Genomic DNA, 23,705 nt, shown 5'->3' with positions numbered 1-23,705 from the left:
TAAGGGTAACTCAGCAGAACTGGAGCCTGAAACAGTGGCCCAGAGACCTGCCAGGAGAGGAAGATGCAAGGGGCGCAGGAAACCCGCTCCAGCAGTTCCCACGGTCCAGGAAGGAACAGAAACTGAGGGTGATGCCCTGGAACCTACAGGGGAACAGGTGGCCGAACTGCGAGACCTACCTGAGCTGACCCATTGGCAGCAAGAAGGTGGTCCCTCCAAGGAGGAGTTTTGCCAGGCGCAGAAGGAATGCCCTTCCCTCGATGGTCTGCGGCAACAGGCTATAGATCAGGCAGCAGGTGGAGCAGCCAGAGATCACTTTATCTACTGGAAAGATGACCTACTATATAGCGAGTCTAAGTTTGCTGAGCCCGGTGCAGCCCATGTGCTGGTGGTACCCGAGCGCTTCAGAAACTTCCTAATGGGTCTGGCTCATGACGTGCCTCTTGCAGGACATCTGGGGCAAGACAAGACCCTGAACCGGCTTGTCACCCACTTCCACTGGCCCCAGATGAGGAAGCACGTTGGTTCCTTTTGCAGATCTTGCCAAACCTGTCAAGCCGGTGGCAAGACTGGAATGAAGTTGAAGGCACCCCTTCAACCCTTCCCAGTAGTGAGCATCCCTTTCGAGCGGGTGGGCATAGACATAGTAGGGCCCCTGGACCCCAAGACAGCCTTAGGCAACAGGTTCATCCTGGTCTTGGTGGACCATGCCACCCGGTACCCGGAAGCAGTCCCTCTCAGGACAATCATAGCACCCGTGGTGGGCCGTGCATTGATGGGGATCTTTTCCCGTGTGGGGTTCCCCAGAGAGGTGGTCTCCGACCGGGGAACGAACTTCATCTCTAAGTACATGAAGTCTCTGTGGGAGGAGTGTGGGGTAACGGGTAACTTATAAGTTCACCACTCCTTACCACCCTCAAGGAAATGGGTTGGTTGAAAGGTTCAACCGGACCCTGAAAGGTATGATTATGGGCCTAGCGGAGCCCATGAGACGGAAGTGGGACGTCTTGTTACCATGCCTGTTGTTTGCCTACAGGGAGGTGCCTCAGAAGTCCTTAGGGTTCAGTCCCTTTGAACTCCCGTATGGCCACCCTGTTAGAGGACCTCTCTCACTGGTGAAGGAGGGTTGGGAAAAGTCCTGTGGGAAGACCCCCCAGGATGTGTTCAGCTACGTGCTGGCCATCCACAACCAGACACAACGCTCCAGGAAGCTCGCTCAGGCGAATCTGGAAGCAAGCCAGGAAGAAATGAAAAGATGGTATGACCAGAATACCACACTGGTCGAATTTCAACCTGGGCAGAAAGTGTGGGTGATGGCGCCAGTGGAGCCTTGCGCGCTCCAAGACAAGTGGACTGGGCCATATGAGGTGGTGGAAAGGAAAAGTGAAGTAACTTACCTGGTTAACCTGAAGACTCCCAGGCAGCCCCTGAGACTTTTGCATGTGAACCGCCTCAAACCACACTTTGAGAGGTCTGAAGTGACTATGCTCATGGCTACAGATGCAGGAATGGAAGAGGATAGTGATCCTCTCCCTGACCTCCTGGCTGTTAAGGAGCAAGATGGGTCAGTGGATGGTGTAGTCCTCTCGCCCACCCTGACCCCAGAGCAGCAGAGGGACTGTCGCCAAGTGTTGGGTCAGTTCTCCTCCCTGTTCTCCCTGACTCCAGGTGTCACCAACTGGTGCGTCCATGATGTGGACACTGGAGACAGTCTGCCTGTGAAACACAAATTTTACAGAGTAGCTCACAAGGTCAGGGCCAGCATCAAGGAAGAGGTTTCCAAGATGTTGGCGCTAGGGGTGATTGAGCCCTCCAGCAGCCCCTGGGCTAGCCCAGTGGTCTTGGTGCCCAAGAAAGCTGCTACGCCGGGTGGCTCTCCAGAACTCAGGTTTTGCGTAGACTACCGTGGGCTCAATGCGGTCACGAAGACTGACGCACACCCCATCCCCAGAGCTGCTGAGCTCGTGGATCGGTTGGGAGCTGCCCAGGACCTCAGTACATTTGATTTGACTTCCGGGTACTGGCAGATTGCCTTAACTGAGGGGGCCAAAGAGAGGTCAGCATTTTCAACGCCAGAGGGGCACTTCCAGTTCTGAGTCATGCCCTTTGGGTTGAAGAATGCCCCTTCCACGTTCCAGAGACTGGTTAACCAGGTACTGTCCGGGCTGGAGGAATTCAGCGCCGCATACCTGGATGACATTGCTGTGTTCAGCTCCATGTGGGAGGAACACTTGCAACACCTCTGCGAAGGGTTGAAGGCTCTGAAAAGGGCAGGCCTCACTATCAAGGCCATCAAGTGCCAGATAGGGCAGGGATCTGTGGTGTATTTGGGACACCAGGTGGGGAGCGGCCAGGTGGCACCCCTACAGGCAAAGATTGATACCATTCTGGCTTGGGAGCCCCCCAAGACCCAGACAGAGGTGAGAGCCTTCTTAGGACTCACCGGGTATTACAGACGGTTTGTCAAGGGATATGGCACCATTGTCGCCCCCTTGACAGAACTCACTTCTAAGAAGTTGCCCAAAAGAGTGGACTGGACTGAAGCCTGCCAGGCTGCTTTTGAAACCTTGAAAACGGCCATGTGCACAGCACCGGTGCTCAAGGCACCGGACTTTTCCAGTGAGTTCATAGTACAGACAGACGCTTCAGAGCATGGTGTGGGAACAGTACTCTCACAAATCACTGAGGAGGGAGGAGACCAGCCGGTAGCCTTCATTAGCAGGAGACTACTCCCCAGGGAACAGAGGTGGCGTGCGATTGAGAGAGAAGCATTTGCTGTAGTCTGGGCTCTGAAGAAGTTGAGGCCCTACCTGTTTGGGACTCACTTCTGTGTTCAGACCGACCACAGGCCCCTCAGATGGTTAATGCAAATGAGGGGTGAGAACCCAAAACTGTTGAGGTGGTCCATCTCCCTACAGGGAATGGACTTCACGGTGGAACACCGCCCTGGCACAGACACGCCAATGCTGATGGTCAGTCCAGGTTTTTCCGCCTTAGTGAAGAGAACTCCCAAGAGGGTGGGTAGTTCTCCCCACTTTCAGCTGGAGGGGACACGTGTTAGACCTGGCATCTTTGGCGTGATTTTCCCCTATCTTTTTGCCTCTACCTCCTGTATTTTTGATGCTGTGCTGGATTTCGTTTCTGCTGGTTTAGATGCTTTGGACACTCTGCCACTGCTGATCAGTGCCAGAGTGTAAGTGCTCCCTATGTAAATTGCTATTCTGATTGGATATACATTTTTTGGCATATTTGTGTAACCATGAAGTCCCTAGTAAAGTGCACTGGGTGTGCCAGGGCTGGTGATGACAAATGCTACTAGTGGGCCTGCAGCACTGATTGTGCCACCCGCAGGAGTAGCTCTCAAATAGTGTCTAAGGCCTGCCACTGCAGTGCCTGGGTGCAGTTTAGAAACTGCCATGTCCTCCTGGTCAGTGTCCCCACTGACTAGGCCTAACCCTTCCCTTTTTGTGCGCATCAGTCACCCCTATGGAAGGCCCAAGGTACCCCCCTGGGCAGGGTGCAGTGTATGTAAAAGGTAGAGCATGTACTAGTGCAGGTGACATGCTCTGATAGTGAATGGCAGCCATTTTCGTTTTCACTATTGTAAGGCTATCTTGCTCCAGGGATTAACATGGAGGATGCTGGCTACAGTGGTTAACAGCATTTCTTCCCATAGGAACAAGATAGGACACAAGTATCTAGTATCCCTGAACTCAGAATTTAAAAACACATCTTTTAGGAAAGGCTGTTTTTAAATCCTGTGTTTGAGAACAGCGCTTTTAGAAAGTTGCTGTTCTCTTGTCTGACCTTTCTGTGTGCCTTGGCCTGTTTGTGGATTGACTGTCTGGTTTGAGAGTGACAGAGGCTGGGGATGCCCCGGGAGGCTGGCTGAGTCAGCCCTAGGCTGAATAACTGCATTTGCAACTGGAGTGGTGGGAGGAGTTAGCACCTGGGCCTGAATAGGGCTGTGCCTGCCTTCCACAATGCTGGCTCCACCTTCTGCTGGGCGGCTGACGACCCTGCCCCTCACTCTGAAAGGAAAGAAGAAGCCAGCAAAACAAAGTACTCAGGAGACACCCAGAACTGGTTCAGATCGGGCTCAGGGCCCACATGCACAAAGAGAACAAAGACTTTTAGGGGTATAAGTACAGGGCCCCTGACAACAGAAAATTAGATCATCCTGGAATCAAGATGGAACCTCTGCCAAGGAGAAAGCTGAAACTGAAGGAAGACTGTCCTGCTGTTGCTCTGCTGGACTGACCTGCTGTTGCTTTGCTGCCAAGGAGAGGGTAAGGACTTTGCTAGGGTGCTGTGTCCCCTGTCTTGAAGGAATCTCCAAGAGCCTGAGAAGAGCTGGCTCTCTGTTCTGAAGTCCCAAGAACAAAAGGACTTCACCCCCAGCTTCCCTGAACTCTGCTGAGAGAGTTCTGTCTTTCCTAGAGTGCTTGATCCAGTTGTGGGGCCTCTGGAAGTTGTACCTGTGCTGGGAAGCTTGAAACTAAGCTTGAGAGACTTTTGCCATTGAAAAGTGTTGCACCGCTCGCTTGCGGAGCGCATCCCCGACAGTGCGAGTAGATTCCCGCCGCTACGAAGGCCGAGATCGTCGCAGCGCCTGATGCCGCTGCCAGAGCCGTTGCATCCTTCGTTTGTGGGACGCACCAGATCGGTGCGGGAAAGTCGAACATCGCTGCGAGTGTTGTCGCAGAGCCTGTCGTCGGAGGGTGAGACCGCCGCACCGTTTGCTTGCGGACCGCATCACGTCGCTGCGAGCATCGTCGCAGAACCATCGCATCGAGGAGCTGCGAGAGAGAGGATCACCGCTGGACCGCGCATCGTCGCCCCAGAGATCGTCGCAGCCCCTACGAGATCGCCGCATCGTGCCTTTGCGAGAACAAACTTCCTACGGAACCTACGCACCGGAATCCATACAAGTGGCCTTCCTCCCCATACAGAACGGATTCGTCGCAACACGCCCACTGCTGCAGCGGGGTTGTCGCATTGCCTCCCCAGGGTCTCAGGAGCAACGCATCGCTTGTTTTCCAGCGCACCAGCTTCTGCTTTTGGAACTTTGTTGCAACTAAAAGGTACTGTGAGTAAACGTGACGCAACTGTGAACTTTTCACGCATCTGTAGAGATTTCTATCACAACCTAGAGAATTCTATCGCAAACCTTAAGAACTCTTTTGAAACCATATTCTTGAACTGTGTATTTTGGATTTTTGTCGTTTTGGTCTTGTGTAGTTTAGATTAAAATACCTTTTTTTTCTAAACTGTTGTGGAGTCAATTATTGGTGTTTTCACTGTGTTACTGTGAGTGTTGGTACAAATACTTTACACATTGCCTCTGGTTAGCCTAGACTGCTCGTGCCAAGCTACCTAGAGGGTGAGCAGGGGTTATCTCAGAGGGTTTCCTCCTTACCCTGACTAGAAGCAAGGGTCCCTATTTGGACAGCGGTACCTACCTCTGCCAACTAAAGACCCCTAGTTCTAACATGCATACACTAAAAACGTGCAGGTTTGGCTGTTGACTTACCTTACTTGCATGATGCTGTGTGTAATGTGGTGTGGTGTGCTTAACTATATGTGGAAGCTTTTTATACAACTGATTGTATTGTTATAAAAACAAATTAAAATAATTGTTTTTTAAGGAATGCCACCCAAGGTCTTAGTACCAACTTGACCAAGAAAAAGGTTTTGTGTGGCAGTTGAACTTAAAGTGCCTGCAGTTCACTCAGGCAACAAGCTGACATGTTGCATTCAGGAAGGCAGTCTTCAAAGTGAGGAGACGCAGTGGCTTGAAGGGTGTCCCATGAGAAACATCAAGATCAAGTAAAGGTTCCACTGTTGCTTCTCAAAGAGCTTGGGAGGGAACATGTGTGTCAAACCTTTAAAAGATCTCATCACAACAGTTGGTTTAAACAAGAACAGTTGGTCCGGTAAATGTAGAAAGGGTGAAAGAGACAGCAAATGATCTTTAATAGTGTCCAGTGCAAGGGTTTGTTGGGCCAAGGATAAAACAAAAGGACGTCTTAAAAATGTGCTTGTATGGGATTGGACGTAAGATTCCACACCAGGCCACAAATTTGTCCTAGTACCCAGCATAAATGGATTTGGTGGAATGGAACCAGGCAGCAAGGATGATATCCACGAGCTTAGGCGTGAGATCAAACACAGTAAGTTGCTACTGCTGAAACTCCACAAATGTAGGTGCTGTTTGCACAGGTTTGTTTGGAGGGCCCTAGCCTCTTGTGGTGATAGAAGATCCTCGCGAAGTGCTAGCCAAATGGTCATGTCCAGGATTTCTGGGTAGCACACTTTCCTGACCCACTCTGGGTCCACTAAGATGACTTGAGCCCTGTTGTTCTTGATCTTGTCAAGAATTTGAGGCAGTAGTGGGAAGGCATAAAGGAGTCCTGTATTCTATTCCAGCTGGAATGCAACTCCTAACAAATGTCCTTGTGGAAACTCAAACCGCAATACCTACAACACTGCGCTTTCTCAGCAGTGGTGAAAAGTTCTAGCCAGGGTTGTTACAGCTGCTGGAAGATGCCCTGCATGGCCTTGGGGTATAGATGCCCTTCATGATCTGCCAGATGCTGATTGCTCAACTCATCTACTTTGGGTTACAAGTATCCTGCTAGGTGATTTGGGATCCGAGAAATGCCTTGGTGCTCCAACCAACCCCAGAGGCATAGAGCCTCTTAGCATAGGACTCTGAATGCCACTATGCCCTCCATGTTGCAATACCTCACTACAGTGGTGTTTCCTTAAAAACCTGTGTTAGCCTCCCTTTGATGGATGGTAGGAAGATCATCAGAGCCAAACGAATGGCAATTAGCTCCAACTGTCTGAGGCAAGAGTCCCCTGATCTCCACCTCCCCCAGGTGAATTCCCCAGCCCAGCACGGATGCATCCATCTTTAACCTCTTTATGGAACCCCTTACCTGGATACTCAAACAAGAAAAAATCAACTACCACCTATATGCTGACGATACCCAATTGTACTACAAAATAAAATCCCATGTTGATATCCTGCACCTTAACACGGCCTTAACAAAGATCCAAATCTGGTTCCACAACAATCATCTGAAACTCAACCAGAACAAAACTGAGATCATCCTCTTCTCTCCCAAAAACAACCCTCTCCCCATCCAATCTTGGATCGCCGACCGTAATGCGCTAAACTGCTCTCTCTCCCTCGCCGATTCGGTTAAATCACTCGGCATCACCATCAACAATACACTCACACTAAATTCCCATGTCAAAAACTCAGCAAAAAGTGCACTTTTCACTCTCGACTTCTCAAAATAGTCAAACCTTTTATCCCAGCTGAAGACCTTAAATTAACTATACAGTCTCTTGTTCTATCCAAAATTGACTATGGTAATGCCCTTCTCTCTGGCACCCCCAAAATCCACCTGGCCCCCATCAAATCTATTCTCAACCTCGCCGCCAGGCTAACAACAAACTGTTGACGCTTCGACCACATGTCCCCTGCCCTCAAGTGGCTCCCCATTGAAGGCAGATCCTCCTAAAAAAATGCCTGTATTCCTCACAAAGCCCTTTACCAGAAGACCCCATCCTACCTATCAACTAAACTTAAAAAAACACTGAGAAGCACCAACACTCTTCTTCTCATACCCCCCCTACTCAAAAAAAGCTGCTTCGAAATCCTGCTCTTTCTCTGGTAAGGCCCCAAACATTTGGAATGCCCTACCCAAAGACCTTTGTTGCAACCCCTCCTACTCTAACCTCTTCCATGCTCATGACGAGCTGAGCTCGTCATGAGCCACGGCGCTCCGGTGATCATGACGAGCGCTCGTCATGAGCCGTGGAACGCTCACATGCGGGGATAATTCCCCTGCTGTGCTGAGCGTTCCACGGCAGTTAATGCACCTGTGATGAGCTAAGCTCGTCATGAGCACAGGCGCGCCGTGCCTCATACCCCCCTCCCCCTCAGCACAGCGGGAAAATAACCCCCGCAGCGAAGGGGCTAGATTCAAAAAAGACCTTAAAAGTCCTTTGCTCACTAAATTTTGGGGAAATTAAATCCCAGATCTCCTTTATGACTACCTCTCCTTCTCCCTTCTTAGACTTCTCCCCCTTCCCAAATTCACCCCCCTTCTTCATCTCTTGCCACATCACTCTACCCCCTCCCCCTCTCTTCTCCCTGCAATACCTACTTTGTCCTTTGAACTCTCCTTGACATACAGTTAAATTTACTATTTTCAGTAATCATCATGGTTCCGGCAACTTGCTTCCCTTTCTCTATCTCCGTCTATATGTACCTCTAATCACTATGTTCCATAAATTACCCCCTGTATTTATTATTGGTTTGAGCACCTGTATAACCCGTTTTGGTTCAACTGCCATGATTGTTTTTATTATGTACTTTCATTGCTGATGTAAAGCGCTCTGATGCCCTCGGGTGGAGCTAGCGCTATATAAAACCTTCAAATTAAAAATAAATAAAAAATACTGGTATTCTCAAACCTCCAAAGGTGGACAGCAACCACAGCCTTCCCTTTTCTAAATATCTGAGGGGTGCTGTTGATGCCAAAAGCCTGCACAGCAAACTGAAAATGCTCCTAGCCTACCTTGAACTACAGATAATCTCTGTGGGACATATATAAAAATACAATATCAAGGAAACCAACCAGATGTCTGGGTCCAGGGCAGGCTGGATCTGAGCCAGCGCAAGCATTTTGAAGTCTTCCACAGGAAGGCAATCAGACGCGGAAGGTCCAAAATAGGCCTGAGAAGTCCCATAGTCTTTCTTCAGAACAAGGAAATAGTGAGAGTAACAACCCTTTCCTCTTTCCGACTCCGGAACCCTTGCAACATCACCTTTGAGAAGCAGCGCTCATTCCTATTGCAGTAGAATTTGAGCCTTTGCTTTCCTGTGCTGAGCACCGGCACTTAATTGGTTTCCGGTGCTCGGCACCTGCACCTAATTGTCAAACCTACACTTAGGGCAGTCTGCCACAAGGTGGCACCCCTCATGTAATTTAGAGATGAGCAGCATAAGAGTTGTTTATGAGTCCTTAAGCTTTGGGGACCTGGAATAATCTGAACTGTTGCATTTACATGCGAAAGAAATGGTTAGAACTTGTTTTGGCAGCAATAACAAGAGCGATGGGTGGTGCAAGCTGTAGTGGCCTCCTGGTCAGAGCATTGGCACTTAATATTTACAAATTAAGCACTGGAATGAACCTGAGAAACCTGCCAGCTATGCAACTCATGTGGGGCAGAGGATCAACATGTAGGATGAGCCAAAATTCCTGACTCTGTAGTGCTTCTAAAAGCTGTTTTTAGTGTGATCGAACATGCATGCCAACATTTTGTAACTGGTAAGAGGGATTTTGGGGGAAAAAATCAGGGGGGGTGTCGACTTTTTCATTGACAAGGAGTTGATTTTAGTCGGGAAACACATAAACTAAAGCCAATGGATCTTAAAACGTCTTGAGTCAGGTCTGCTGGCATGTATGATCAAATAAGGTCTGGCAACAGCCGAAAATGTTCACATAAACAAACTGAAAGCTTGGCAACTATGACATAGTATTCAATTTGGGTTAATTGCTTCCAATCGGCTGCACGCCCCTATGTCTAGAGAGATTGTGGTCTCAGGGAGAGGGCTGCAAACCTTGGAGCTAGGGAACCAGGTTCAAGCCTAAGCGTCGGCTCAACATCCTGTGATTCTGGGCAAATCACTTAATCTCACCGTGCCTACCATAAAATGAATGTAAGGTAACTGGTACTGATGTAAAGCGCTCCAATACCTTCGATTTCGCGCTATATAGATCTGGAGAAAAAGGTTTTGAAGGGTTGATTATGCGAATGTTTGAGGCAGATTGCTGCTCTTCTGTCTCAAACATGACAAGTACAGATAATGGAATTAACGGAAATCATAAGGATGCTGTTCTGAAAAAAATAGAATGTTGAGGACAAAGATGACGTCTCGGAAAGCGCTTATTTCCTCAGTTCAAGATACAACAAAATACTGCAGATACTCGCTGCTTTCTTACTACACCAGCAGTTTTCGACTGGCGCATGCGCACTAAGAAACCTGTGCTGTCGCTTTCGTTTGACGTCTCCCGGGCCGCAGCACCGGTGTGTCGGTGGCTGCAGCGGCACAATGTGGTCCTCTGGGTCCCTGTGCTGGACAACTGCCGGTCTGGTAGGCTTCCTTTTGGCCACGCTCATGGTCCGGCAACTGCTGAAGCAGCGGCGGCCGAAGGGCTTCCCTCCGGGGCCCACCGGACTGCCGCTAATCGGCAACATCCTGGCCCTGGCCACCAACCCGCACATCTACATGAAGCAGCAAAGTAAGATCCATGGCCAGGTATTTGCTCCAGCATTTCGTACAGCGGCTGGTGGGTGGGCACAGAGGAAGAACACGTGGGTAACGTGTGAAACTCTGCTCAAAGGCAGAGAGTGACACCGGGCGTCACACATTTAGCTAAAAAAAATCAGAAGCGCTGACACATTACTGTAGCTTAATTGTATCACGTGTGCAGCAAAAAATGCTGCAAGGGGTAGTACGGGTGGAGGTGGGCATGCAACAAAAAATGCTGTAGCGGGCAGTAGGGGTGGAGGTGTGAGTGAATGCGTTTTCTAGTATCTGGATTTGTCGCATATTCCTTGTCTTGTGGTGCGGTACAGTATTTGGCCAGCACTAGGGTGAACAGCTTTTTAGACAAAAAAAAAAGACCGGTACACCACCGACGTAGAAACAGGACTACATGTTTGCATTCCCATTGTTTTTGAAGAACTACAATAAGAATTAGTCAAATATTCCACGATATAAATATATATATAATTACACACTCTGCTGCATCTCTTTTAAAGATCCGCCCCATGCTGTGTTCCAAGGGCAGGCTTGTGATCCCCGCCTTGAGTAATGAAGGAGACTCTTCCAAGTTTTTGTCCCGTCTGTGATTAGTGGATCGTTGTAAACGCAAGTCCGACCCTCGCTAAAAAACCGGGACATGTACTCTTAATTTTCCAAAATGTCTCAGGACGCCTGACAGTCCTTGCAAAACTGGGGCTATCTGGGACGTCTTGTCACCTTAGCAGCGCCCCAGCTCTAAAAAAAATTCCAACAGCATTGTGGAGATGATGTGTGTGCACCGAAACAGCGTCACAGCCGTGCGCACTTGTACAGGTCTGACAAGTTCATGATGTGTAAGAGCTTTCCAACATTACAGCCAGCTCAGGTTTGTTCTGGAACAAGTTTCAGCAGCCTGAAAGAACAAACTGGCGACTGAGGTGCAATAAAGTTGCTTAACATTTAGATAGTTTGTCACCACTTTTACACGTTATGTTGACATAGTATCGGGCATGACTAGCACAGCTGCATTGATTTATTAATAAAACTGGGATACTTTGTACCCATTTTAGTTTTGATAAATGCCAACTTGATGCCGGATGCAATAATCAATGTGATCTGACCCCCTCTTTTGTTTATCTTTATGTTTTAGTGGTTGGGGATGTTAGCAAGTACCGCCTATCGCAGAGAAGCATTAAACCGAATTTATTTCCTAATTTCTGTAGTTGGAGTTACTGACAGCACTAGCGCTTGCACAGATGCGGGTGGTTGACATTCATAAAGGGAGCCAACACTGTTCCCAGCAAGTAGCTATCTTGTGTGGAAAACTATTTAATTTTCCTAAAAGAAATCTGTCAAATGTTATTTATTGTGAAAACGATGATTCCTTCTGAGACTTGCAACTAAAATAATACATCGAAAGACCGATACCACGTTAAAAAACAAGTGCACACAAAGTGAAAGGAGAACAAAACGATTAGAGCTCGTATCATCGTACTGATTATCAGTGATGTGCATTTTAGTCGTTCCATTTGTATTCATAGAATTTTCTGAGCAGTAAGTTTCAATAACGCATGCATTTATCAACAACAAACTCGTCAGAGCAGCAACAATGTTGAAGTATTTTGCTTTGGCAAGAGTGAGTGCTAGTACCACACGTGGGTTTATTTAGTGGGTAAATCATCATCATCATCCATGCCTGCTACAGTGGTGTGTAGTAGGTTCAGAGACTCTAGTGGGCCAGACAGCTCCAAAGCGATGCGTTAACCTGATTAGGCCCTGCGGACAAGATGGTGTGTGACGCGTGACACCCTGATGGCCCAATTCAGAACATATTTGTTTTCTCAATTTCAAGACTTGCCTGGTGTCGCCACCAATATTCACTTGCAGCCTCCAATTGCTTTAAAACGCACCTGAAGAACTGTTTATTTTGGATTTGGAAGTGCCCACGAGTGTGGTAACCATGTAACCTTTAGACCATTGCACATCAGGTTGTTGTAGTTCAGTGTTGTAAAAAGATATATTTTACAGGTTTGTAGAGAGGTATTGCCCTCATTAATCCGTTGTAATCTCTTGTAATCCGTTCACTCAGTACACCTAAACGTTGTACTGTGTTTACTTTAGTTCTTTGTTATGCAGATTAGAAATAACAAACGACCACGTTTTGCAGTATATGCAACAATTCTGGGTATTAGCAGAATGCCCTTCACCCTCGTCCTCCACACACAAACAAGTGAGGCTCCTGGCGACCAGGCGCCTACCTTATTTATGCACCAGTATCTGAAATGTAAGAATCCTTTCTTCTCATATGCATTTTCTAAATATCTCAAATCTCCGATCTCTTTCTGAATGTGTGTATGTGGTCTTTCTATAGTGCTAACCTAGCCAAAAGGCAGCAGAGCCCTGTGAAGGGTCAAACACGACCATAACATCATCAAGTGATAGGAGAGGTAGCTGGTTTGTGGACGCGTAATGCATTTTTATGTAGTGTTCTTTAAAGAAGTACATTTTCAACTCTTTCCTAAATTGGAACAGCATTGGGGCGGCTGTGATGGATACAGGGATCTTTTTCCGTATCCTGGATGCATAGATGATAAAGCCTGCTGCCTGTTTTATTTCATTTTTACACTTCCTAACAGTCTGATGGTGTCCTGTCCTGCTTGCGGTTGTGCTGGGAACCACCAGGGATAGTAAGCGTTTCTGCATGATAAGTGGAGGTGCTAGTAGTGATGTCTTTGTAAATGATGCATCTGGTATTAAACATGGTGAGGGTCTGCAAGGGGAGCCAATGGAGTTCCATCAACCTGGGGTTGGTGTGATCATATTTCTTCAAGCACTGTATGAGACCTCCTGCATCGTGTGGGGATTCATTTAATTGGTGTTACTGTGGAGTCTTGGAGGCTATGTAGCATTTTATTGCCTGCTACCATGGAGATATGGGATTAAGAGGGCTTGCGTAGCAGCTCTGAAGTCACTTTCTGGGGGGAAAAAGTGTGTATTTCTAAAATAATATCATGGCACAAAAATAAATGTGTATTGTCTAGCTGTGCAAAGCAAAGCGGCCTACAACATGATGAAGGCTAAAATAAGGGCAAACCAAAGTAGGTCCTAAAAGGAACTTACTGAAAAACTGTTTACCTTTCTTTAAGAGAGAGAGAACTGGTATCATACCATCTTTGGTTGAGTCCATGGTGAATGGGATAAGTGGTTCTTAACCTCTGACTTCTGCGCCCCCCCCCACTTAATCATTACTGGAAGTGAAGAACCCCACCTTAAGCAATTTAGATAATTTGAACCTCAAAACAAAACACAAAAATATAGAAACAAGCAATTATCAAACAAATACACAAATTATGAAATACTCTATTTAATTCGGAAACAAATTTATGAAGAAAGAAAAAATGTAATCGGAAGGCTGGGGCTTTTGTAAATGTCAATTTCACATTCCTTCACTTCTACGAAATGTTTTTACATTTGGAATTGTACTTTTTGCTTAATTTATATACACTTTACTAATCTGTTAATATTATTTAATTTCCTAAGCAGTCGCAGACCCACTGAGTATGCGTTGCAGCCCCCATCGTGCACAGGCTAAGAACTGCTGTTGTATATGACAGGGGACAGTATGGAACCATTCAAGACTCCCCAGATGATGGGGACCTTTTGGGTCTTGGAGGTGCCCATGTGTAAAAAGTGGTGTCAGTTGGAAAGGTGGTTGTATAATCAATGAAAGAATGAAGGGAGCTTATGAGGGTGGGATGATTTGACTGTGTCAAAGGCAGCTGAGAGGTCCTGCCATATCAGGGTTTTTCTTCATCTGTAGTCAGGAGGGAATCATCTACGATGTGTAAGATAGCAGGTTCAGTGCTGCAGTATGATCTGAAGCCAGACTTGTAGTCATTCTGGAAATGGTTAGCATTAAAGTAATCTTGGAGCTGAACCTAGACTGCCTTTTTAATAATCTGGCAGATGAATGGTAGGTGAGTGATAAACCAACAGTTAGTGAAGTCACTAGGGTTCAATGTAGGTATCTGTAGGATTGGGTGGATTTGGCCAAGTTGAGAGCTTCTGGCAGAATGCTTTGAGTGAGGGAGGCATTGACAATGGTGAGTAGGAGTTGAAAGAGCGTCCCTGTGGAGAGCTTTGATGAAAGGCAAGGGTAGAATGACATCTTCTTAAGAAGTAACTTTGAGGGAGTGTAGTATGTCAGCGAGATATGTGCTAGATAGGGCTTTGATGGCTGACCATTGCAGGATGCTACGGGAAAGGGTGGGCATAAAATATGAAGCAGGCTTGGTGTTGTTAATGTGCTGGTGGATTGCTATTATTTTGTCTTTGAAAAAGAGGTCAATGGCTTTGCAGGTTTATTTTGAGTGAGGAATGGGTGGGCCTTGCAGGGGATTGATGCTGTGCTTGATTGTTTTAAAAAGTGTTCTGCTTCTTTTGTTAGCTTTATTGACAGTGTTGGTATAGTACTTTGTAAGGAAATGCCTCATTTTGCATGATCACCCCCACACTTTGGTCTGATGCTGCTGGTTTCGACTCTGAGAGTGCACTAAGACCTGCTAACCAAACCTAAGTGCCAGTGTTCAAACCCCTTACAAAATATACAGTGAATTGGCTACCCCAACTGACATAAGTTGACTTACTTATAAGTCCCTAGTACATGGTACCATGGGTACCCAGGGCCTGTAAGTGTAATGTCCACCCAGGGCTGCAGCACTGATTGTCCACCCTGCGTGGACAAAATACAGAATGGCTCCCAGCCTGCCACTACAGCCTGGAAGAGCAGTTTTAAAACTGTTAGTTAATTTCACATCCGCTAGGCGCTCCATTCTGGTGCTTTTAAACATCTGTGAGATCTTCGGTCAAGTGTCTGGTTACACCATCAACTGGTCCAAATCGATTCTATTTATTTTGCACAGTCCTCTGCCATTGCTCCTGGAGGATTGCCCGCTGCAGGTTGCAGAGGATACCTTTAAGTACCTAGGCATTCATGTAACACCCAAGCCTGAGGAGTTTTTTCGGTGGAATCTTGGGCCGCCGATGGAGCAATTCCAACGAGACACCGCGATCTGGCACAGCTTACCGCTGACACTGTTAGAAAAGGCAGCGCTGTTTAAAATGATGGCGCTCCCACGATTTTTGTATGTTTTGGAGAATACTCCGTTTGCTGTGCCACCGAACTACTTCAAAACAATAGCAGCGGAAGTCTCCACTCTATTATGGGGAAATAAGCCAGCGCGCATGGCACAGGATAAATTGGTGAGGAGCTGGTATGACCGGGGAATAGTCCTTCCAAATATACAGTTGTACTATTGGGCAGCTCAAATGAAAGTGGTGAATAGCTGGATATATGCCCCCCCAGACGGACCCGGTGTTCCGGGCGGATAGACAAGGATTGGGTGAGGAGGGGATCATGTCAGTGCTTTATAATACATGTAAATCCAAACTGTTGCTGGGGCCAACGGCGCACACAGTGAGCATATGGTATGCGGCACATACCAAGCTGGGGTGGAGTGAGGTTATTACACAAATGACACCACTTTGGGATTCGCAGCGGCTTGGGCAACTCAGAAAGAGTAAAGGATTTAGCAAATGGGATGCAATAGGAATTTTGGTGGTAGGTGATCTCTGGAAAAAGGGCGCAATGGTCTCCTTTGAACACTTACGGGCACAATACGAGCTGGCATCCTCAGAAAGTTTCAGATATATACAGATCAACCATGCACTACAGGCAGTTGTATCCCCAGGCACCAGCTTACCAGAAGCTACTCCTCTGGAAGATAGATTGTTGACAGAGTATATGCAGAAAACGGCCACATCCCTCACCTACCGTAAACTGGTTAATAATTTGCCTGATCCCATGGAATCGTTAGGCGAAAGTGGTCCATGGATTTGGGAGACTTTAAAGACTCAGATTGGCGGGGGCACTTTCTTCCCCTTGTGAGGTAGGGATACAGTCACGGTTAAGGTTGATACAACTAAAAATAATCCACCACACATATTATACTAGAATGACCCTCTACAAAATAGGGACGGCTTCACACCAATTTTGCCTACGAGATTGTGGGGAGGAGGGCACTTTCTATCATACTATATGGGAAAGCCCGAAGGTTATGGCTTATTGGGTCAAGGTAATGAGGACGGTCTCGCAAACAGTGGGGGTGTCACTTCTTCCAGAGCCAAGGCGATGCTTACTGAATATGTGGGAGCCGAATGATTTGACTCATCCTGCGCAAGATTGGGTAAAGTTGGGGCTGATGTTTTCTAAGCGAAATATCGCAAAGAGGTGGGGTTCAGGAGAATCACCTGCACTGCAAGAATGATGTAAAGATATGGATGTAGCTATGGTAGCGGAAAGGGCGCTGTATGCACATCGGGGGTGCCCTCAGAAGTGGGGTAAAGTTTGGGGTGACTGTAACAAATTTAGAGGATATATTTGTGAACCCCCTAAAGAGCCTCCAGGTGTGGAGAATGAACAGTTGTCGGATTGAAGGGAAAGGGAGGAGGAATGTAATTGTAGCACTGTTCCTGGGAACTGCTGCCTCGGGTATAAAAACGATATAAGTACTGTTACAGCTAAATGTGCCAATGATTACTGAACACACTGTACTGTATGTGATTTCATGATGCCTTAAGTTTATAGTAAAAACATAAAAAAAAAAATGTTAGTTCAACTATGCCATTTAAATGAATGGCAAAGCCCCATCTTCCCTGAACAATATATATGTCTCCCCTAAGGAAGAGGCATTGAACCTTTGGACAGGGGCTGTATATTATGTGGGCCATATATTTCAGGCCTCAAAAAATCATAAAAATGTTAATAGACCTGCAGGACGAGTGACTTAAATAATCTACTAGACCGTATTAGAATGCTCTTGACCCATAAGCTGGTTTCAAATTATGTAATCCTAGGCAAATATTTTACTTCACTGAGACGACATTTTCTTCTTTATCACACATGGGAGCACCTTCAAATATGTGAGTTTAGCATGTCTGCTCTAAAAAATATTTTTGTTTGATTTAATAGACTCAACTTTTGTTTCATATATAATACAAATCTAGCCAGCTATAGGATACCCATGCCTGCTGACTTGCCTCTTAGTTCATTAATCGCATTGTCATCAGGGCGGGAACAGGAATGTTTCTCAAATCATGCTTAAAAACTATCACTTTTAATAAATACATACCTGAAGCATGAAGAGGTAGCACACTTATTTCCAATCAACATATTTTCCATCGAAATGTCGATATTTTCCACTGACGTGGTTTTGCTGATAAAAATATATAGTTTATCATGTTTGGAAATTGAGTTTCTGGAAATATGTCATTTGCACATCACCAAGTAAAGTGTTCTGAATTGTTTGGCTCCCATTTAAATCTTTGTTTGCATCACACTTCTGAATTCTAAACAAAACGTTCTTTCGTCATTCCGGATATATTTTGAAATACTAGTACTATTTATTTACAAGCTGTTTAAATAATGTGTGTTGCAAAAAAAAACTGACATCTTCCAGCCTTTTGTTTCACAATGATTGTCAGATAGCTCACTTGACAAAAACCTCTAACTCTAATAAGAGAAAGAAAAGCAAACACCATTTTCCAGGATAAGAAACAATTAGTAAAAAGAGAAACTGACATTACCTCTGTCCTTAAACAGACAGCAAATGTGTCATGATAAAAACAAGATTTAAAAGCATCTTCATTGCTCATTCACTTTCTGAATGAACAGAACACCTCTTCTTTTCAGTTTAAATTCACTCAACAGAACAGATGAGTAGGTGCTAAAAATAGCTTGACTTTATGTATCATAGTATAACTACTGCCAACCACTGTGTGACTTAACTAGAGCATGTTTCACAGTAAAAAGATTTTAAAAAAATCAAAATAGCTTGACCTGATAAAATCTGACTCGCCTTTTTGAGTGGGCAAGTAGACTTTTCAAGGCCTGTACTTTAATGTGTCCTAAAAATGAAACTTCCAAATTGTCGTTTTACTCTGGAAAAACTACTAGTCCCATTGGCTAGTACAGAGTTACAGGTTGAAAGTTCAGTCCTGCTAACTTCTCAATGGGACTAATGAAATTGGTACTAATCTGTATCAATATAATTATGGCATTAAAACCCGACTTAATGCCCAAATCAAATTTAATACCTCTTTTAAGGAAAAGCCACTTTTAGAAAGTTGCCACTCTGTTGCCCAGTTTATCAGGTAGTCTTTTACAAACAGCCTTCTGCCCTCCTAGAAAGTCGAGTGAACGACTCTCAGATTAAAGAACCATAGAGGCCTGTCACAGAAGATGGTGTTACCTCCCCCGTGCAGGAAGTCAAACAAGGTATTTGCCCAAAAGGTGAACTTCTAAGGGGAAGCCACCTTTGGTGAGCAAATGCTGATCACACTCGAGTAGGGCTGCCCCCTTTGTTCAGGCATTTGGGCTGGTGGCAGGAACAGAGAGGGGAAACCAGTTGCCAAACAGTTTTTTCCATGGAGATGGAGCCCACAGGTAGCCACGCGTTTAGGATGGGCTACTAACCAAGCTCCTAATATCCAATGATGGGTTAATTCGTTCTGAGAGTGGGCAGAATAGTGCACTCTGGGATTGCTAGATGTCAGACATAGCTGGAAGTCGTCATAATGCAAGAGGGATCCTGGAAGCCAATTGACTAGCGACTGCATCATCTGCCCCAGCTAACTGTCTGGGCATAAATATGGTATCCTGAATCTCAGATCCTATCTGGACTGAAGAGAGGATCGAATAAAGACTACCCTGCTAGCCCCTGGACATGGCAAAACAGGCTGCACCAGCTGCTGGAGTGCACCCCTTGCTTATTGGGCTAGCAAAGTGAGGACTGTGCCTAGGGTTCTTGGTTTGAGGGAAAGTCATTTCTGACCCCCAGACTGAAGTAGTGACTCCACAGAGAAGTCGACAGACCATTGATTCCAGCACTAGGGACATAAAAGCTGGAGTTGCTAGTCCTAGCCAGGTAGTAGCCACTAGCAAGGAATCGCTGCTGACCGCCAACTTGCAGCTAAGAATAACTCCACTCCTAACTCAAAACTTGCACCAGTGTCTGTTGAGCCTGGAAAAGTCACCAGAGTGTTGATTGGTCACCAAAGACAGACACTATCCCTCACCAAAGGATATCTCTCGGCCTGCTGCGACCAGAGCTTGTTAACCCAGCTGCTGCTGGGTTTCTACTGGTTCAAAAAGGACTTTGGGTGACCCCGACCCCAGTGGCCAAAATCTCCCCACCGTACCCTTGGATTGAGGAATAACTCCAGGAAGTCCCCCTTCAACCGCACAGCATGCAGAGCCTCTTTCAGCATCCTGCATTCCCAGCATCAGGTCACCCTTTTGAAATCTATAGCAATCTTCATGTAAAGTGTAGAACTGTAGTTGAGACTGCTTTAGTGATCAGGTAACTGTCCAAATACTCGTCACTGGCCCCCAACCTTCTCCCTGTCCGAATTGGCCACCCCAGACCGGGCTGAAGTACCTGAGCACAACTCTTTTTAACTTTTCAAAAGTTTACAAAGGCTTGTTTGCACTTTAGACTAAAAAGCAGAGATGTACGTTTTATTTAAAATCTATATCTCCCAAACCCTCTGTTTGATTTTCCTCAACTTAGATCATATTTTTATGAATTTTTAGACACTATTTCATTCCCTTCTGGACCAGAGTCACTGACTCCATGTGTGTAGTAGTGGGTGACACAGTTCTGTTTGAGCCAAAGTGGCTGTTGTTAATGATTAAAGGATACTCAGACTGGTCCAGATACGTGGAGATCTGGCTAACATTGGCAGCGGGGGGTGCAAAACGGAACATTTCCAGGTGGTGGGGGTCACAGGCACCTCTGCAATGGGAGGAGTGGAGGCAGGATCTTGATTGGTGCCAAAGGGCCGAAGAAACTATATACAGGAATTGGGGATACGCTAAGAAATGGAAGAAAGTCTGGGGGCCTTGGTTGAAATAGAGGAGGGCAGAAGAGGAATCCTGATTGATTGAACTGTCAGAATTTGATCTTTGAGATACTATAAGACTCTGAGATACTATAAGTCACTGATCCAGAACTTTGACATTCAGTCTTTAATCATCTCCTTTTGTGCTCTTCACATCTTTGTAGCATGAAATAGTAGAGGTATTAGAATGTTTTAGGTACTTTAGACTTTTTTTTATTACTTTGGAATCTTTTGTCACGATTCTTTGTACACTTCCCACTTTCTGTGTAGACTCGGTAAAGAGGGGTTTGGTAAGCTGGTACATTAAGCTTTCCAAAAACCGTAGGCACACAAGCTCACCTTCTCCTCTGTCCTGCAAGCCCCATTCTCTTTTACCTCTCTGCACCCTTCTTGGCTCTCTTGAATGTGCAGCACCTAGCTTTATTATGCAGAATGTAATCTTTCTTTCCAGCTTTCCAGTTTATAGATTTCCTAGGTGTGCTGACCAAGGTGCTTCTTTTATCTAGTATGTTCTTATGTCCGGTGCACTACAGGTTTTTAGAGTAGGGTCTTTCTTCATTTAGACATTTGAATCTACTACATGCTCACTACTAGTGGCAAAATGTTAAAACTTTTATTTGCAAATGGTTTGCTATGCTCTTCCCCTTCTGATGTTACCCTTTACACTTCGTATTGATGTAGGTCCCAAGCATAATTTTTTTTTCTTCTTTGTAGTGTAAATTGTGGAAACTTTAAGCCATGTAAATTATCAGTTATTCCCACTGGGTAGACATGGTTTGTCCTCACGTACAGCACAGACCCTCTTTTCACTTTCTGGCTTGGGAAGGCCAGGTGTTTTGGTTTTCCAGGGTCACATGGATACCATTAACTTGACAGGTAAGTGTTTGAGTAGTGCTTGTGCTTTACCTTCAGAATGTTTTCATTCTTCAGTAACATATCCTTTCTTTGCACTTTCTGCCACCTCCTGTTTGTGAATTCTCGCCTGGACACTTATGGCCTGCAGATTTGTTATTGTCTCGGTAACTTCTAGGTTTGGCAAAGAACTTGAAGACAAACCGATTTGTGCCAAACAAGAAACTGAGAATGTACATGGAGTGGGGACACCACAATGCACTTTGTAGGGGCTTGCCAGTCAGACAGTTGTTTGACTTTTCATTGGTGGATGGAAGATTGTGATGGTTGCATTTTCATCTCCGATTGGCCTACTTGACTGATTCCCAGATTGGGAGAAAGCCTGCCAGAAATCAACAGTTGCCTAAATGCTGCCAAGACCAATTGGAATGCACAAGTGACCGGACAGGCAGATTTCATTACAAGACCGGAGGCTACATTATGCATTTATCCTTTAATAGCAACTCACACAGCCGCACTACATCACAAAGGATAAAGTTCTAGAGTCATAACAAAGGATGTATCTAGGAGATGATCTGCCTCTTTTAAAAGCGGCTCGCCAGCAGATAAGTCACTACTATTACTTGCTCCTTCATTTTAAGCTTAGACTTGTATTTTGTTAAATTCTATATCTCTATGTCGCTTTGATTTTATTGTATTGTACTGCCCTTATAAGCCAAGTGCTTTTGTGCTTATTTGAGACCTATATTCAGCGTTTTCTAGTAACCTTGCGATGGTTTTCCCCTAACTCCGTGTCTCAGCACCGATTTTAATGGTGGTGGGTGGCGCAGGCTCCCCCCCTCCCATCCCACCCTCCCTCCCAATGGACTTCCAATTTATGGTTGTCCACCCCCCTTTTCCCCTATAAAACGCGCGACCGCGCTCCCCTTTATACCGTCTTTCCGACTTCCCTCTAGCCTTTCGCCGCTTGAAACGCGCGTCGGATCTCCGTTTCACTCAGCGGAGGTGCGCCTACGATTTCGCTCCACTTCCTGTTTTTGGCTTAGAGGAAAGCACGCTCGCAACACCCGCGTTGCGTGCTTCCCCTTCCAAGCGACTTTCCTTTCCTCCGGCGGCTGAGCTCGAGCACGACTGAATTAGCTTGTCAGTTGCTCTGCTTCAGCCGCCGGAGACATACGACCACTGCGCTCACTTCCCGGATTTATTTAGGAATATTTCTAAACACGCTTTTTTCATAATAAGCGTCCCTTTGTTTTATCAATATTTTGCTGAGGACTTTATGAGCCTTAACCTTACCCATTACTTATCATATAAATTATACCCCCCTTTACCCTTTGGGGTTAGGATAATTACCTACATAATTACTCACCATAATTATACCCCTTTACCCTTTCAGCCTGGGATAATTACCTATATATATAAAAAAAAAAAAAGGGAGTAGCTTGAGACTTAACCTCAAAAAAAAAAAAAAAAAAAAGAGGAGAAAAAGGGGATTTGATTATTATCTTACCTGTTAATAATCTTTCATCACCACACCATGTCTGACATGGATTCTGATGACGCCACTGCTAGCTCACCTGCCCCCATTGACGATTCGCTTAAAAAATTTCTGCAACAAGAAATTAAGTCTTGCATGATGTCCTCCCTCAGAGAAGTCATGCTCTCTAAAAGACCGTGTGACCCCCAGGATCTCCCCCTACACGGTAAGAGACCCAAAAAGACCAAACATTGCGAAAGCACTACAGGCCCTAGCGCCTTTCAAAGCACAGGAGGTCCTAGCACCTCACTTTGGATGGGAGGCCACCGCGCCCCACTTGAACCTGATGTCCCTCGGGACACTCCCTTGACCGGTGCCCATGGCGGCACAAATATGTATGGTGCCCCTCGCGGCACACTTTGGAATAGTGCTAACCAAACAAATACAAATGTTGGTCTTGACTCCTCTCCCTCCTCCTTGGATGACAACTCCTCCAAAGACCCTTCAGACGAGTTCGTCTTTGACCTGGATGAGGTTCAACATGATCTTAACTCCCAATTCGATCCAGAACCTACCCCCAAAAAATGTTATTTTAAACCCTATTGGAGAGGAGATGTTTTCCCCCCTAAACATCTCTCACCCCAACAGCTCAAAATGGTTCCCGCAAGATCATGTTTCCAAATTTGTTACACGCTGGTTGAGAAACCTTCTGGATAGAAACACCAGAAACACAATGAGGTCCGAATCCCCCAGACCTACCATTGATGAAAGAGTCTGCCAAACTCCAAACCTAGACCCTAGCCTCATTAAATTCCTATTTAAATTAGGACGTGACCCTAGAAAAGGTTTGGAGAGGGCCCTCAAGGGCTGCCAAGACCGACTTTTAGACGTCTTAGGACCCTTGGTTAGAATCCTAGATATGGCTGAACAATCCCACCTCTCCTCTACCCCCTTGAACGTTGACCTCATTCGAGGTTGGAGCCAAAGGGCCATCGTTCTCCTTGGCAACGCCAATTCTAGTTTGAACATTGAGAGGAGGAGATCTATTCTGAAAAAAATCAACCCCAAATTAGGTGACATGGCGGA

At 46.0% G+C, this 23,705-nt stretch overlaps 1 protein-coding gene across 2 annotated transcripts in view; it reads left to right on the top strand.

The window, feature by feature from the left end:
• Nucleotides 1-10,078: 10,078 nt before the first annotated feature.
• The window catches only part of CYP2R1 (cytochrome P450 family 2 subfamily R member 1), a 252,410-nt gene continuing 238,783 nt past the window's right edge, over nt 10,079-23,705 (top strand). Inside the window, exon 1 of one of the 2 annotated variants that reach the window (XM_078681022.1) lies at nt 10,079-10,325. Coding sequence is in view for 1 of the 2 variants with exons in the window: in XM_078681021.1 (XP_078537147.1) it covers nt 10,136-10,342 (207 nt within the window). In the remaining variant the exon portion in view is untranslated. Of the gene's footprint in view, nt 10,343-23,705 lie in introns of both variants that reach the window. The other variant, XM_078681021.1, reaches the window with a different exon arrangement.

This window comes from Lissotriton helveticus, chromosome 3_1 (assembly GCF_964261635.1).
Source record: "Lissotriton helveticus chromosome 3_1, aLisHel1.1, whole genome shotgun sequence".
Taxonomy (NCBI): domain Eukaryota; kingdom Metazoa; phylum Chordata; class Amphibia; order Caudata; family Salamandridae; genus Lissotriton; species Lissotriton helveticus.
The sequence above is the reverse complement of the archived record's forward strand: the minus strand, read 5'-3'. Positions and strand labels throughout refer to the sequence as shown.